General features: G+C 37.5%; 1 protein-coding gene across 1 annotated transcript in view; it reads right to left on the minus strand.

The window, feature by feature from the left end:
• SPAG17 (sperm associated antigen 17) overlaps positions 1–18,091 on the minus strand; it is a gene marked incomplete at both ends in the record, with an annotated part of 220,105 nt that overhangs the window by 55,116 nt on the left and 146,898 nt on the right. Inside the window, 5 exons of the mRNA XM_079698181.1 lie at positions 3,374–3,528; positions 5,430–5,574; positions 9,465–9,682; positions 14,543–14,702; positions 15,295–15,473. Coding sequence (XP_079554307.1) covers positions 3,374–3,528; positions 5,430–5,574; positions 9,465–9,682; positions 14,543–14,702; positions 15,295–15,473 — 857 coding nt within the window. The remainder of the gene's footprint in view (positions 1–3,373; positions 3,529–5,429; positions 5,575–9,464; positions 9,683–14,542; positions 14,703–15,294; positions 15,474–18,091) is intronic.

Here is an 18,091-nt window from a genome sequence, read left to right on the forward strand (position 1 = left end):
TCCACACCCTCTCCAGCATTTATTCTTTGTAGATATTTTGATAATGTCCATTCTGACCGGTGTGAGGTGATACCTCACTGTGGTTTTGATTTGCATTTCTCTAATGATTAGTGATGTTGAGCATCCTTTCATATGTTTGTTGGCAATCTGAATATCTTCTTTGGAGAAATGTCTATTTAGGTCTTCCACCCACTTTTGGACAAGGTTGTTAGTTTATTTGATATGGAGCTGCTTGTATATTTTGAAGATTAATCCTTTGTTAGTTGCTTCGTTTGCAAATATTTTCTCCCATTCTGAGGGCTGTCTTTTCATCTTTTTTATGGTTTCCTTTGCTGTGCAAAAGTTTTTAAGTTCATTAGGCCCCATTTGTTTATTTTTGTTTTTATTTCCATTACTCTAGGAGGTGGATCAAAAAGGATCTTGCTGTGATTTATGTCATAAAGCGTTCTGCCTATGTTTTCCTCTAAGAGTTTTATAGTGTTTGGCCTTACATTTAGGTCTTTAATCCATTTTGAGTTTATTTTTGTGTATGGCGTTAGGGAGTGTAATTAGCCATCTAGTGAGCTCAGAGTCGGATCAAATAAAGACAACCCCTGTGAGTGGGTGTTTCCAGGGAATGGCCAGACAGCTCAAACACTGACAATATTTTGTGGAGCTCTAAATCTTTTCTTCTTCTTTCAGTGGCTGCTGGCTTGCTGGCTTTCACTGCTATTTTGCATGTGAGTGTTGATTTTCAAGGCTACCATGGAGCTGGGGGAGGGGAGGGGAATATGGCAAGTGAAATCACAATTCTTCTTGTTCTTCGCAAGATTCAGTCTTTTTTTTTTTGGTCTTTAAATAAACAATCCTCAGAATATTGTAATCCTTTGGTTAATTTCTAGACTTTTGAAAAAGTTGATTTTGACAATACTTCCAGGTTTCTAGTTGTTTTTAGGGAGAGTAGATTTTCAGAAGTCCTTACTCCACCCTTCTGGAAGTTTCTCATATTGACTCTTCACCATTCCCTAGGCCCAGAGAACTCCACTGGACCTTGATGAGTTCTGAGGCTTCTCTGTGTTTTCAGGCACATTTTAGAGTAGGCACTGGTGGCTGGTTAAATTTTCAATTTTCCCAGCCTCCACAGGTCCTCATCAAAATGGATCCAAACTGTCAGATTGACTCTGTAATTTACTGAAAGCTGCTCTGGACAGAAAAAGATGGCTTATAACTTCCACAATTAAGACATACCATAGGTGAAGGAACCATACAGAAGAGCCAAAAAGAAAACCTATAAAAAGGAGATGGCCTGCCTTCTAGGAAGTTAATTTGGAGAAACAGCTGTGCTGAAGCATAGAGACTCAACATGAAAAATATAGCAATGATTCATATATGTATGTATGTATGTATGTATGTTAGCAAATAAAATTCTCATGATTTTACATACCTATAGTGCTCAGAATTTACTATAAAATTTGCCTCTTTCAACTGATTTCACACACTGAGTAGAGGACAAGGCACCCTCCATTATGATGTTTGTTTGTGGTAGTACTGATAAAGACAAGAACTTTTAAAGTCCTTTTCAGTAGTATTCCTAAGAATCCTTCTTACATTTCTCTATCTTACCCCAAGGGAGTCAGGATCAGACTGGTATAGAAAAGTAGTCAAAAGCTTAGTCTAGCACACACACACATACACAGACACACCTTTCCCCAGAAAGACAGTAGGTCTTCTGGTCTAGGGAAAAAGGTTTTAGGGACAGAGAAAACCCAGGGACAGAGAAAGATTTCCCATGGCAGATAACAGACCCATTATTTGTCATCTTGTCTTCTTGAAATCCTCCAGCTGGGTGGATGTTCCCACTCCCACTTGTGGCACATTATAATCATAGAAGATAACAATTGTTACACCCACCTCCTTTTTGATGTTTGAATAATCTTTCTAGTGCTGCCAAGGTACAATAGTGGCCAATATCAAGCTTTACTCTCCCTTTCACACATTGCCTAAAATCCGGCCTCCCTCATCACACTGCACAATGTTCTCATGCTGGTGAGTGAGGAAATAAATGACAAAAGTGCCAAGTCCAGCAGAGGACAGGCAGAAGGTATTTTTGAATGCCAGCTTTCAATTCTATAAAACCACAGAATTACAAAATAGGTGCAGCTAAACTTACTTAGAGGTTTTTTTTCCAGTTGGGAACTAAGATATGTGTGTTTCTCAATAAGGAGCAATCAAGGTTGATCCTTCCTTAGTCTGTGTTTCAGGAGATTGGGCAAACAAGCGGCTATACAATAGTGTCAGGCACTGGAGGTCTCCAAGTTGGATCTCTTTTCTGTTACGTCTCTTCGTTCAGTGGTTACTGTCATTGGTGCTAAAATTCCTTTGCCCCCATAGTTTTAATGATTAGAGTCTGGGGCCATGATAAAAATAAGGCCTCATCACAGCATCTTAGGAGAGTCTCATCATATCTGGTAGGACATATGATACCAGCATATGGATGCTGCCTAAAAAATTGGATATCCTGAATGCCATATAGGAAGAAAAGCACTCCCTTCTCCAACTGCAACATTTCACAGTTATCTCTCACTATCAGCACCTTCCTTGCTACACAAGGACCTGCACAGGGTAAAGAGCGGGTAGGATAACATTATCAGGAGAGATGGGAGGGATAAACTGGCTTCAACAGCTATCACAGCAACAAACATTTGTCACTGAGGTCTTTGTCCATCATCTTCTGGCTTCAAGCTTTCAGTATCCTATGACCTTAGATGTGACACCATGGCACTTGTGTTCCTTCTCCAGCAAGTGGAAAGGCAAAGGCAAATCCTTCTAAGACTGAAGGGACTACAGGCTGAACCCGGATGATTGTGTTTAATGGGGAAATGCAAGGAGGCCGAGGAGTTTCTAACAGTGCTCCTCCCCAGCCCTCCAAAGGCAAAGTTGTGCTTCAGCTGGGCTAGCTGTCCTTCCATCCTGTGGGGACATGAGGTATAGTGGGGACAGACTGGAGGTGGGAAGGATGGGAGAGAGAGAATGAATAAGATGTGGCCGGAGGTGAAGCTGGTCTGGTAGGGACAGGCCAGCACTGAATGCTTCTAACACCCACGGTGCCCATCACCTACCACATAAAGGATCCCCAGCAAATACACTCTGGTTTATAAGCTTGATCCCCAAATACCCAAGAATTTAAAGACAAGCAGGACTATGTTTTTCTGGAATGGATTGTAAAAAGAAGGTGAATAAATGAAAAGAGATTGAGAAGTGTGTTCTCAGATCCACTGAGACAAGAGAGCAACAGTCGTGCACATGGCAGGACTGTTCAGTGCCCCCAAGGAGTGGGTTTTCTTAGTCAAATTGACACTTACCTTTGGCACCCCTCATCCTCCCCCAGACCCACCTGGTATGTTCCCTGTGGCTTTGCGATGACAGACGTCCCATCCCCAAAGATGGTGCAGCAGCTACTGTCCTCACAGTTGGTGATGACAGTGGCGTAGTGTGAACTTTCAATCCGCATGCACTTCACCTGCCTGGTGATCCTCTGAGGACCTTCGTCTGTGGGCAAATGCAAGGGAAGCAGGTCTGATAGGACGCACACATGGGGAACATGCCTGCCGGCTGACTCTGACTGTGCTCCTGCCTCCTGGCTATCTGGACTCGAAGTCAAGATCCAGTGTTGAGAACTCACTCCATGGGGCTGGAGTGCGGGCTACTCTTTATGTCAACACAGTCATTCTTCCAGAATATCTCTTAATTTAGTGTGCTCTTTTGTTCTCACCATTCTTTTTATTTTGAGAAATTGAAAACATCCGGAAAAGTGCAAAATATAATTTAACTATTCATGCTCACTAATCAAAATTAACACTTGTTAATACTTTGTCATATTTGCTTCATTTTTAATATGTACATAAGAGAAAAAATACAGATAAAGTTGAAGTTTACTGCTCTCCTTATCTCTGGGTTTATTCCTTTTTCTCACAATCCATTTTTATACTTTTATATAAATGTATGTATCAAAAACAACATATAGTATTTTGTGTACTTTAAATTTGCATAAGTTATATATTACTCTATGTATCATTCTACACCTGAATTTTTAACTTAACAATGTTTTGAGACTTTTAGCCATCTTGATATATATGTGTGTGTGTAAATAGGTGCATGTATATGTGCACTTCATTCCCTTTAATTGCTATATAGTACTCCTTTTTAAGCATATACCACATTTTATTTTTCTATTTCGCTGTTGATAGACATTTGTTTTCCCAATACTTTAATATTAAACTTGGTGTTGCAAGTAGCACCTCTATACCTGTTTCCTTGTTCAAATATATGAGTGTCTTTCTATATACACCCAGAAGTAGAGTTAGTGTATCGTATGATATGTACATTTTCAATTTACCAGATATTTAAAAATTGCCCACCCAAGTGGCTCTTTTAATTTTCACTCTAACTAGCAGGGTGGAAAGGTTCCTCTTTTTCCAGTCACTTGCCCATTTATTTCACTTAATTTGGCAATGAAGCATTTAAACAAACTCTGGAATTAAAGAAAAGTGAGTCGGAATAATTTTTATTTAAAAATCTTTTTAGGGCCTCCCTGGTGGCGCAGTGGTTGAGAGTCCGCCTGCCGATGCAGGGGATACGGGTTCGTGCCCCGGTCCGGGAGGATCCCATATGCCACGGAGCAGCTGGGCCCGTGAGCCATGGCCGCTGGGCCTGTGTGTCCGGAGCCTGTGCTCCGCAACGGGAGAGGCCACAACAGTGAGAGGCCCGCATACCGCAAAAAAAAAAAAAAAAAAAAAAAAAAAAAAATCTTTTTAAAATTTAGCTTTGGAAGGGTGGTAGGCTTTTAGATAATATGAAAGACTCTGGTTCATTAGTAGCTGCCACTGGCTTTTCTCTTATATCACCTTTCTGATAATGAGAATTGTCAGAAAGAATTGAAGGAGGACCTACCTGAGGTCACCTGTGTATGCAAATTAGATTCCTTAAGGATCAAAGGAAAACAGGTCTGAGATCTAATGTGCAGGACAGTTGAGTCATGATTATTAACTTTTAGTTGCTACCAATCCAGGCTCTGTTTTTAGTGGTAAAAATGGAAAAGGCACTATTACTATCCATCAGCCAACTAGAGCTGTTATCAATTCCACGTCAGCTGAGGATAAAGATCATAATAAAGGGCCTCATTTGGATTGCATGAGTATTCTTTGGTTGACGTGAATTCTTCAAAAAAATTATTTTTCTTATGTGTATTTTCAAAAATCAGTGAGGTTTCTACCTATCTTATTGTAAAGACATAGAATATTGTCATCTACTTGAAAAAGAATTTGAAAAAGAAGAGATACATGTATATGTATAACTGAATCACTCTGCTGTATGCCTGAAACTAACACAACATTGTTAATCAACTATACTCCAATCTAAAAGAAAAATTAAAAAAAAGAAAAAAAAAGTACCTGTCTCTTGATCATCTGGAGAAATAATCTGATCTTCATAAACTTGATAAAAGGTTGTGATTCTGGTACCATCAGCATGATCCACTACCCGAGTGCCATCTTTCTTTTCAATGATGATCACTTTGTCTTCTCGAGTTGTCATAACCTGAACATACAAAGGCAGAGCACCATCATTTGGTCAGGTGGTTAATCCCAAGTGTGCTTATTTTTACACCCCATTGATTACCATCAAAATACTGGTTATTTAGAAGTAAAAGTTTTATCTCATCTACTTGATCTAATCTTTATAACAATCCTGGGAGGCAGGCAATGATATCCCCCCGTTTTATGGATGAGGAAATTCAGGCTTAGAGAAGTTAAGAAACTTGCTGAAGGTCACTCAGCATGTGCCAGAGCTGATGCTGGACTAAGACTGTCTGACTTCAAAACTGGTGCTTCTTCCATGGTCGCACATTTGTGAGTAAAAATTAACGTCAGGACTGATCTGACCCAGGTATGTCCAGGAAAATGGTCCCAGGTCCTGCTCCCTTGGAAACTACAAGTTTAAGATAAGCAAGGGACCACTGGTGTCTGTAGTGAAGGTTCTGATGTGGTCTGGTCTCCCCTGAGGAAGCAATGCCAGAACTTGGATTTTGTGTGTCGGTGCAGGGGGTCAGCAATGGGTAAAAGGGGTGCTAGACACAAAGGATCCCAGGGAGCAATGGGCAGAGTGGTGAGAGCAAGGTTAGGAGTGAGGGACCAAACTGGGAAGATTATTAAGCCATATTAAGGACACAGTCTTTATCCCAAGGAAGTCAAATCAGTAGTGAAGGGTTTTAAGTATGTGAACTAGAGTAAGAAACATAGAAAATATTCATTTAGTCCTAGCAAGTACTCCAGTCTGAAAGAACACTCAGACCTTTGTATCCTGTAGTGAAATGGTTCACCAGAGAAGCTCTAAACCCCCAGCTGTGTGTGTGTGTGTGAAGATGTGGCAGGCATGGATATGCATAGCCCAGATCTTCCTTCAAGACAGGATTTGCTCCCCAGCTGTGTGGAGTGAAGTTGGCAAACAGCCTCCAGATGTCAGCTCTTCCAGCATCTGCCTCAGCTGCAGAGAGATGCTTTGCCTGACTCACATTGTTCCAGGTGAACTTGGTCCAGTGATTGAGTGAGGCAGGGGTACACCGATATGGTTCCTACTTCCAGACTTGGGACATTGGGACAGATGACACTGGCTTCTGAGCTCCTGCCAGTTAACCAAGGCTTTGTGGGGTCTGCATCACAGCTCAGCTTCTCCTTTGTCCAATCCTGCTTTCTCCCCATTCCTTTCACAAATGGTGTCCCTTATAAATATCTTGTACCACAAACTTCATTTCAGTGTTTGCTTCTGGAGACCCCAACTGTCAACAATGTATTAAAATTATATAATGCATATTTTTAAATAATTGAGTGTTTTCTAACTTATACAGTCCTAACTTACAATTTGCACTGAAGTGTTCAGATGGATATGAGAGTGAGTTTGTTAGCTATATTTTGACTCAAGTGTCTCGGGCTTTTGGGAGTAGGTCATAATTACATTTTAATCTTTTTATAGTAGGCAGAAATCACTATAAGAGAGAAGTGCACACTGATCATTATTTTAAGTTCTTATCTTTGGCACTCTCAGCCAGTGGTAGATATAGATATGTATATCTGTCTATCTATCTATCTATCTATCTATCATCTATCTATCTATCTATCGAATGTGTATAACGAGAAATACTGCTGTAGAATGCAGTGACTAAGAGCATGGACTCTGCAGTTAAGCTGCCTGAGTTCAAATTCTGGTTCCACAGCTGGCTGGGTGATTTAGGCAAGTTGCTTACCTTCTCTGGGCCCTAGTTTCCTTATCTACAAAATGGAGCCAACGCTAGTATTCCTCAGAGATGTTATATGGATTAAATGAGATAATGCTGGTAAAGTAATTCACACTTAATTGGTCATCAACTTAGCAATGATAAATACTAGCTCTTTAACTCATTTATTTATTTTGGCTGTGCCGCATAGCTTGTGGGATCTTAGTTTCTCAACCAGGGCTCAAACTTGGGCCCTTGGCAGTGAAAGTGCAGAGTCCTAACCACTGGACCGCTAGGGAATTCCCTATCTAGTTTAGATATTTACAAATTATTATTTACAATTATTCCAACATTTTATAACACCACATAACATTGACATTTTCTGATCACCGTAGGGTAAGATAATCATTATCTTTAGTGGTGGCAAGAACACAATAGAAAGGATATTTACTGAACACCTGATGGTGCTAAATCTGGTATTAATCTTCCCAACTATTTTAGGTAATGATTATTATTTCCATTTTAGGAGTAAAGAAATCTAGATTAGAAACATCCAAAATCATATATCTAGTAAGAAGTGTGACTTGGGGTTCAAACCCATGACTGCCTCACAGCAAGGTCAGTGGCACTCCTCTAAAATGTGATACTTCATGTCAGATATCGTGAAAACACACATCAATTCTCAATTTTGTTTCATATGATCATTGCCCCTTATTTACATAATTGTTAAGCATATGAGACCTAGAATACAATCTGGGGGTCCACATTCTGAATCTACCACCTGCTGTGTGATCTTGGAAAAATTATTTAGCCTGTCTGTATCTTAGTTGTCTCATATGTAAAATGGAAACAACAATAGTTTGTTGTGAGAATTAAACAAGTTAGGATGTGGAAAACACCAAGAACAGGGCCTGGCACACAGTGAGCACTCAATAAATATTATTACTATTGTTGTGATTGTGATTTGACTGTTGGGTGTCTATGCTTGAATCCAGGCTCTTGGATCTTGATTTGTGCTTCCATAATGGTGCTAGGTATCAATAAAGGAAATTGAGTGTCATTAACTAAGAAATAGTAATCAACTTTGCATATTATGCCAAATAATCTGTATCAGGGCTGAATTAAAGTGAGTCATTTGAAGTCACCAAAAAAAACCCATCCTGAGATGATATGTATCTTGAGTCTCACAACAGAGAACAAGCAAACAATGTAAGAGATTATGAAACTATTTCAGAAGTAGGCTGAAGAAGAAAGGAAAATGCATTTGGTTAGATAAAGGAATTTATCTCAATAGCAAGCAGACATTTTGCTTTTGACTATCAGCATGTGGTTGTAAACAAGTGCTGGAAGTCCAGAAACCAGAAATAAGGCATGCAGGAAATTTTTTGTCTTGTTAGATTTAGAGGGTGCTGCAAAGCTCCACATAAGATATTAGAGGAATAGCTGAGGAATGGAAAGAGCCCAGTTTTTAGTCCCAACGACTGGTTCTAAACCTGGCTCCAGCACTTCCTGGTCACATTACTTAATTTGCTGAGGCCCAGCTTCCTCATCAGTATAATATACACTGGTGTGAGGCCTGAATGAGAGAATGTATGCAAAACCCCTAATAGAAAGCCTATAGAAAATGCTATTGTGCATCCCAGGGGTTTCAATTTCACATCTGCTTGACAGATAAACAAAACCGTTATTTACTATACCACTCATTTGTCACTTTTTCTTAAGTTATAAATAAAATCTTTTTTATAGTTGCTTTGTGGTGGTGCTGAATTTTTGAGTGATTTAATGTGGGCATCTCATTAAATATACCATAAATTATTTGAAGTCAAGGATCATGAACAAATTTCTATAATTCATGTCTGGTACACACAAAAAGTAGGAATAAATCAGAGCCCCTCACTTCTAGAAGATAAGACATATAAACAAATACATTCAACATAAAGAAATATAGGATATCATTAATCACATGTCTTAAAAGTGGAATAGAAAATTCATGATTTGTCTCTCACTTCAAGAATTAATATTTCATGATACACTACACTGGTCAAATGAACCACACAATATTTTTAGATTTGGAAAGATGGATCCATCCATTCATCCATACATCCACTACTTAACAAATAGTTATTGAAATTTTATTATTTGACAGGTATTCCTCCATGTGTTGTTTCAGAACCCTAACGATTTAGAAAAATTTGTAATATATAATAGTTTGCCATACCGTTCCATTGACAGGATCTGTGGCTTTAAAGGATAAAAATGGGGCCAAGTCTGCTATTCTTTCTAATCCTTTGGTGCCAATCCGATTTCCTTGAGGTGTAGTTGTAAACCAGGTGCCTAAGTGAACCTCCACAGGAGTTACTGTTTGAATTGTTTCTGGGGGAGGTTCATGGCTTTCATTTTTATGTGCCATTGATGACTGATTTTTCTGACTTTTTCCTGTGGAAGTTCAAGTAAAATCAAATACAACAAATCAAATATACTCCAACAAAAATTTAAAATTTTTTTTAAAAATTAAAAAAAATCAAATGCAACAATATAACTATAATATCACATATAGAATTATTCATTAAGTTTTAATACAGTGTAGGTTACCCCAGACACATAGAAATTCTAAGTGGTATTCATCAATTATATTATTTCTCAAGAAGCAAAAATTTCAGGTTATGAATATCTTAATCTTGGCACTTGAACCTTGGCTGGATTCCCATCACCTCCCCCAAAACATACACATGCATACACAGCTCACTCTCCATGGCATAATACCCATTCTTGTCAATTTCTGTACACTTTTAGGTCTTGCTTACATCTCTCTAGATTCCAGATTTAGGGTCCTGTACCCTGGTTTTCAAAGCCTCCATTTTCTCCTGTGTATCTCTGAAATTTTCAAATTCCTTTTTTTTGACTTATTATATTCTAGTATAATAGAGTATAATTTTAACTCTTCATTCCTCTGATTTTGTCATTCTTTTCAGTCACAGGAAACATCTTTCTTCAGCTCTGGATCTGGAGAACATTATCAATCAAGCATATCCTTGGCCTCTCATACGGAGAGGATTTGTACAGTTTAATTACTACATTGATAATCATCTGATACACATCCCCCTCTCAACCCCTCCCCACCCCCATTCAATTAGAACAGGAAGACAGAATTGAAGAAACCCTCATGGAACCCTGTAAATATTATCTCAATCCCTCTATCAAGGTAGATTTACTCCATTTGTATGAATAATAATGAGTAATCTGTAGGCAAAATTTGCCAGTGTTGCCAAGCCTCAATGATGAAGTAAACTCAGACAGAGAAAAAAATTGCAAAAAATATAGTAAAGGATTGTTGCCTCCAGGAAGATCCTTTAGATTCAGACCATGAAATGTGCATCGGGGCATGGATCTTGGTGTAAGATGCAGACTCAACTAATCGGGGGAACCAAAGAGCACAGATATATTTAGCTAAGCCTTTCCATTGACCTAAGATTTAATTTGGACCTATTTGTATTTCCAGAGCATTAAAAGAGAACTAAAAGATGGACCTGTAGAAATTATTTAGAATGAAGCTCAGAGAGCCAATGTGACAGAAGTAATGAAAGAGAGGTAAAAGCTCTATAATACACATTTAATTGGAATTCTAGAAGAAGAGAAAGAAATGGATGATAAACAATATTTGAAAAGATAATATTGAGAATGTTCCACAAGGAATGAAAGACACTAATTTACAGATTCAAGAAGCTCAATGTATTCCCACTTGGATAAATAAAAAGAAATCCACCCCTAGTTAAATCATATTGATATTATAATAAAAAAGAAAATATTTTATTTTATTTTATTTTATTTATTTTTTTTTGCAGTACGCGGGCCTCTCACTGTTGTGGCCTCTCCCGTTGCGGAGCACAGGCTCTGGATGCGCAGGCTCAGCGGCCATGGCTCACGGGCCCAGCCGCTCTGAGGCATGTGGGATCTTCCCGGACTGGGGCACGAACCCGTGTCCCCTGCATCGGCAGGCGGACTCTCAACCACTGCGCCACCAGGGAAGCCCAAGAAAATATTTTAAAGGCAGTTAGATTGTCTAACAACAATTAGACTGACAGCCAACTTTTCAACAGCAATAGTGGAAGCAAGAAAAATATGAAGAATTATTGTCCACATACTGAGAGAAAATACCTGTCAATCTAGAATTCTACACCAGTGAAATTATTTTTCAAGAATGAGGACAACATAAAGACATTTTCAGAAAATACCTGTTATGCAATAAATAGCTTAAAACTTCCAGTTAAAAGACAAAAATGTCTAATTTTTAAAACATACACCTATATGCTGCTCACAAGACAGACTTTTAAACATAAACCATAGAAAGTAAAATAAAGTGTGGGAAAAGTTATACTGGAAAAGTATTAAACAATATCTGATGTAGCTATAAAAATATAAGCAAAATCAACATTAGAGTAAAAAAGAATCCTAGAATAAAAAGTCATTGTGTACTGATAAAAAGTTAAATTCCCCATGAAGATAAAATAATTCTAAATTTGTAAGTATCTAAAATCATATCCTCAAAATATATAATGGCAAATCTGAGAACTATAAAAAAGATATAATTATTTCAGAAAAAAGAAATATGGATTAAAGTATAAGGAGTGAAGAGGCTATTCTACCCTTTCAGGAAATTTAAACATACTTCTGCTGAATAAGTTGACATTGTACATTAAAAAGTCCATAAGGATATAGAACAAGAAAGGTCAAAGTTTGAATGTGAGGCAAATATGGCCTACTGTCTGTTTTTGTACAGTCTGTGAAGTAATAATTCTTTGTACATTTCTACATAATTAAAAATTCAAAAGAATATTTTGTTATGAATGAAAATTATATTAAATTCAAATTTTAGTGACCATATAAAAGTTTTATTGGAACACAACACAGCATGCTCATTTGATTATGTATTTTCTAAGGCTACTTTTACGCTACAATAGCAGAGTTAGTAGTTGTGATGGAGACCATATGGCTCCAAGTGTCTAAAACATTTACTATCTTGCCCTTTACAGAGAAGTTTCCTGAACCTGGATATAAATTGGACAACACAACTAACAAATTTGATCTAACAGATATAAAGAGAACTCTGTAACCTGCTGTATAAATATATATATATATATATATATATATAAATATATAAATATAAATAAATTAAATTAAAAAAAGAGAACTCTGTACTCAATAGCTGCAGGATATATGCAGTGTTCAACTTTTCAAACACAGACAGAATTTTTTTAAAAACTTGACCATATCCATTCCTCTGTCAAAGGACATTTAGGTTGCTTCCATGTCCTGGCTATTGTAAACAGTGCTGCAATGAACATTGGGTACATGTATCTTTTCGAATTATGGTTTTCTCCAGATATATGCCCAGGAGTGGGATTGCTACTTCATATGATAGTTCTATTTTTAGTTTTTTAAGGAACCTCCATACTGTTCTCCATAGTGGTTTTACCAATTTACATTCCCACCGACAATGTAGGAGGGTTCCCTTTTCTCCACATCTTCTCCAGCATGTACTGTTTGTAGACTTTTTGATGACGGCCATTCTGACTGGTGTGAAGATGTCATACATGTATACCATGGAATATTACTTAGCCATAAAAAAGAATGAAATAATGCCATTTGCAGCAACATGGATGGCCCTAGAGATTATCATACTAAGTGAAGTAAGTCAAAGACAAATATCATATGATATCACATATGAAAAGATGCTCAACATTCCTACTCATCAGAGAAATGCAAATCAACCACAATGATATACTACCTCACACCTCTCAGAATGGCTGTCATCAAAAAGAACACAAATAACAAATGTTGGAGAGGATGTGGAGAAAAAGGAACACTTGTACACTGTTGGTGGGAATGTAAATTGGTGCAGTCACTGTGGAAAATGTTATGGAGGTTTCTCAAAAAACTAAAAATAGAACTACCATATGATCCAGTATATCATTTCACTAAATTTTGATTTATCAAAAAAAGAATTCACTTTGCCTCCATACAATGTTACTGAGTACCGTGGTGAGATGTGTGAATCTGAGAGAAAAAGACTAAATCTTAGTCTCACAGATCATTAAAGGCATATGAGAAATTGAGAAAAATTTGTAATGCCTGAGAGACAGTGTAATTTAGGGGTTAGTTGCCCAGACTCAAATCCGAGCTTTACCACTTACTAGCGGAGAGACTTCAAGGAAGTTAGTTAACTTCTTTGTGTCTCAATTTTCTCATTTGTAAATTGATATTATTAAGATACACACCTTACAGAGTTGTTGTGAGTATTCACTGATTTAATATTTTGAAGTATCCATAATTGTGCCTAGTACACAAGCGCATGTCTCCTATACATGAAGATCTCTTAAAATGAAAATGATGAACATCCCAACAGCAAACCAAGGAAAGATGGGAATAGAAAATTAACAAAAAGAAAAAAAAAAGCAACAAACATCTTTAAATGTTTAATCTCATCAGTAATCAATGAAATGCAAATTAATATAATAATAAGATGCATTAATTGTCTATCAAACTGAGTGACATGAAAAGAATGACAATACCCGGCATTGGCAAGGGTATGAGGAAGCAGACACTTTCATACTGTGCTGGAGGTAGGGGCATAAATTGCAAGTGTCTTGGAGGGGAGCAAGTCTGTAATTTATATTATGGCAGACATGGTTGATTGCTTACACAACTCTTCTCCACCTTCCTTTTTCCTTACTAGTAGTGCTCATCTCCTGAGAAAAAAAGCCAAAAGTTTCAGATGCTGTTTTCCCAGCCTAGGTCCCCAACCAGGTTTAGTCAATGACATATAAGAGGAGACCTACTGGGGGTGGGGGAGACTGGTGTAATCTGGGGCTATTTTCCTCCCTGATAAAGAGAGACACTTGAAAGCTCTTGTGTTCACCCTCTTTCCTTTCTGCTTTGGAAGTTACGACATGAGGCCCTCGTGCCTGGAGCTGATGTGGCCCTCTTGCGATTTCGGGGAAAAGAGAAAGACAGAGAAGCCTATACAGAGACTTGATATCGCTCATCACTCATCTAACCCTAAAACAGTAGTGTAGGCATTAGAACTAATGTCGTGTCAGGGTACATGATGACATAGGAAAATGTTTGCTATTTATTACATAGAGATAAAAGCAATTCATGAAACAATGTGTAATGCTGTGATTCCCACTAAAATTTGCATGTATTCAATGAAAAGATAAGTGTAATAATAATATTGAGCATTTATTAAGCCCTTGGATTTATTAAATCCATTATAAATTGAGAGGCTTCGGTTATTACCTTTCTTTGTGATGACAGTCTCTGATGGTGCTGTTTCCAATTTTTGCTGAGAAACCATGTCCATCAAGTCCCCACTGCGAGGGCTTGCTGGCGCATCAGCAGGAAGACCAACAGGCCCTGAATTGGGACTACTGCTCACAGTACCATCTGCGAAGAGAATCTGAAGAAAAAGCAAAAAATTTCAGTATTCTCAGAAACGAGGAAGAAACTGGTTAACAATACTGTGTGTCAAACTGAAATAGGTTAAAAATAACTCAAAGAAATGCTATTTGCTGACATCCAGACTCAGCAGTATAAAGCATGTTATAGAAGGGTAGATTTGGAGCTCAGAGACAACAGATTAATAACCAGCACAATAATATTGCTTTGTTTTCCATTTACTTTCTATTTTGTTTCTTTTCATTTCCTATCTTTTATCAGATTGACTTGTTTTACGTTTTCATTCTTCACCCTTCCCCTATGTAATTGGGAAATTATTTACCCTATTTCAATTTTTCTAATGACTACATTTAAAACTTCATCACATATTTAAACGTTTAGTTTCTATCAATATCTATCTAGTATGTATAGTATGTATAGCATCTAAGGCAGTGTTTTTTCTTCCAACTATATTATTCTTTGCCATTTTAAGGCATCATTCATTTTCAAATGAGTTGTTTCTCTTCCTTGTCATAGTACTGTTCCTCACCTTTAGCTTGTTTGTATTTTACTTTGCAGCAGGAAAGAGTAATTTATCTAACATATTCTTTTACCTGTGTGGATCCATCCAACAGGTATTTGACAACAGTGCCTTGACTGGTGATAACTCTTGATGCCTCCTGCTCCAGAGGTGGCATCACTGTTTTACAGAATTCATAGTGCTTCACCTTCTGCGGGTAGCTCTGTCGGACCATGATGTCCCAAGTGGGTTCCTCGTCTATAACATATTGATCTTAAAAAGAAAAAAGAGCTTACTGAGAATCGTGCAATGCTGTATCGCTGGGATCTTATCTTCCTGCTTAATTGTTTTCATTCTTTTGTCTACATCTGGTTACTAGGGCAGTTTTCATGTCATGATAGATGGCCTGGAGTACTGGTTCTTTGCTGTCTTTCTTATAGTCACATGTAGTAAATAAGTTCATTTACAAGTACTTAATACATGCTTTCTTCATGTATAAGCCAGTGTTTCTAATGATGTCCAGAACATTTCAAGGAAAAATTAGGAAGGGAGAGAGTTATTCTGTCTTAGATGTTGCCTTTTCTCCCCATTGGTATTTTTCTCTCACTCTGGATGCACAATGTTCCCCTGGGGTCCCCCAGTTCCCTGGAGCCCCAGGGGAAGTCACTCACTCAGGCTTGCCCTTCTTAAATCATTTATCATCTTTCAAAGTTAACTCAACCCTCTCATCTCTAACCAAGTCCAGATTTTTCTCAGAGTTCTACTCTTAGCTGGCAATCAAGAAGGAAACACCTAATAAATTCCTCCAAAAGAAAGTATTATTATTGAGAATTTCTGGTACACAGCAGCTACTCAGATTTCACTAACTGAATAATTTCCTCTTCTCCATTTAAAAAATGGTTTAATAACATAAAATCCAATGTCTGTCAGTGATAGAGTCTATTAAAAAATCACAGTCTATTCATTTGATGAGATGTTATCTAGATTTTAAAAGAAATACATTTGATAAATGTGTATCACCTTGAGTATACAAAATAGAGATTGAATAAAAAGGCTATTTGCAGAAAAATATTTACAATAAAATGTAATTTATGTAAATTTTGCATTATCTACAACTTAACATTACTTATTATTATGAAGGCATACATATAGCACATTTGTATAAACCTATTTGCACAAAAATCTAAGTCTTGTTAGTGTTCACTATAGGAGAAAGAGAAGGAATAGACAGGAGAGGGAAATTTGGGGTTACAGCTGTGTCTGTAATTTTAAAAATATATTTTGATTAAAGTATGACAAAAAGAAATCTTTATTTTGTCTGGCCAGCACATCAGTAGTTGTTATATATGTATTATATTTTTCTGTATTAAAAGTTAAAATAAAATGTCATTGGTTCAGGAGGAAAAGAAGTGGTTTATTAACATGAAATGATGGTATTTCAAGGACTATATCAGGCTGGTGGGAAAATATTTTGGAATAAGCACCTTTCATGGCACCCTTCAAGCCACAGAAGTAATAATAAAGTAATAAACATTTGTTGAGATATCTCTATATGTTAAGTGCTTTGTGTATGTATTTTATTCAGCCCACCTCAACAACCCTTTAAGGTAGACACTTTCATTTTCCAGAGTTTTCCAATGAATAAATGGAGGCTAACTTCTCCAAGGTCACACAGCTGGTAAAAGTAGAGCTTAGATTTGAACCAAATCTCCATGCTTAACTATTTTCTTATGCTGTAAAAACAACCACTGCTACCATGACCAAAAACAAAAGCAAAAACCTAACATTGGAATAATACTTTCCAAATTAGAAAGTGTTTTCTCATTTAATATTTATAGCAACTCTGTTTAGTAGATGATGTTATTTTATAAATGAAGAAATTTAGGTGGGGAGGGGTTATGACTTGTCCAAGGTCAGCCTGGCAAGAACTCAAATCTAGGCTCTTTCTTCTTACACCGTGTGACCTTCTCTCCCTTGCCCAAGGCTGACCCTATGAAGACAGTGCTACTTTGATACTTATGCTGTAATTATATTCAGACTTGAATTAGGATAATCACAATATATGGAGGGTTTTAAAAAGATTATTTGTTACAGAGTTATTATTATTTTTTAAAGGATCCAGCAGCATTTTTTAAAATTAATTAATTAATTTATTTTTGGCTACGTTGTGTCTTTGTTGCTGCACGTGGACTTCCTCTGGTTGCAGCAAGCAGGGGCTACTCTGTTGTGGTGCACGGGCTTCTCATTACGGTGGCTTCTCTTGTTGCAGAGCATGGGCTCTAGAGCTCAGGCTCAGTAGCTGTGGCTCATGGGCTTAGCTGGTCCACGGCATGTGGGATCTTCCCGGACCAGGGATTGAACCAGTGTCCCCTGCATTGGCAGGCGGATTCTTAACCACTGCACCACCAGGGAAGTCCACAGGCAGAGTTATTATTAACCACATTGTCTACCCTGACATAAAGATGAAAACATCAGACTAGGAAATGAAACTAATGGAAAAGACCAGTGAAACAAGTATTAAGCTGTGGTTTGCTAACAGAATCAAGAAAACAAGCAAGGAAACAAATATGTCCTTAAACTTAAAAAGAATATCCCTCTCAGTTCCCTCATAGCATCTTTGACTTTGGAAGACTGTCAGTGGCCTTCAGTCTTAGCACACACAGTTGGTTCCATCATGGAGAACCTGGATCACTAGGAATCCATGGAAATAGAAACAAGGGTTCATGGTCTATTTTTAATAATTCAGAAAGCCCAGTGAAAAGAAAAACTGAGATGAAATAGATTGACTACAACATTAAGTTTCTTCTCATTTGGCTGGCAAGTGAATACAACATTGAATTATTTTTCAATAAGCATACTCTTTTTCTTTGATACACTTTTTAAATATGGGG

This window comes from Hyperoodon ampullatus (assembly GCF_949752795.1).
Source record: "Hyperoodon ampullatus genome assembly, chromosome: 2".
Taxonomy (NCBI): Eukaryota; Metazoa; Chordata; class Mammalia; order Artiodactyla; family Ziphiidae; genus Hyperoodon; species Hyperoodon ampullatus.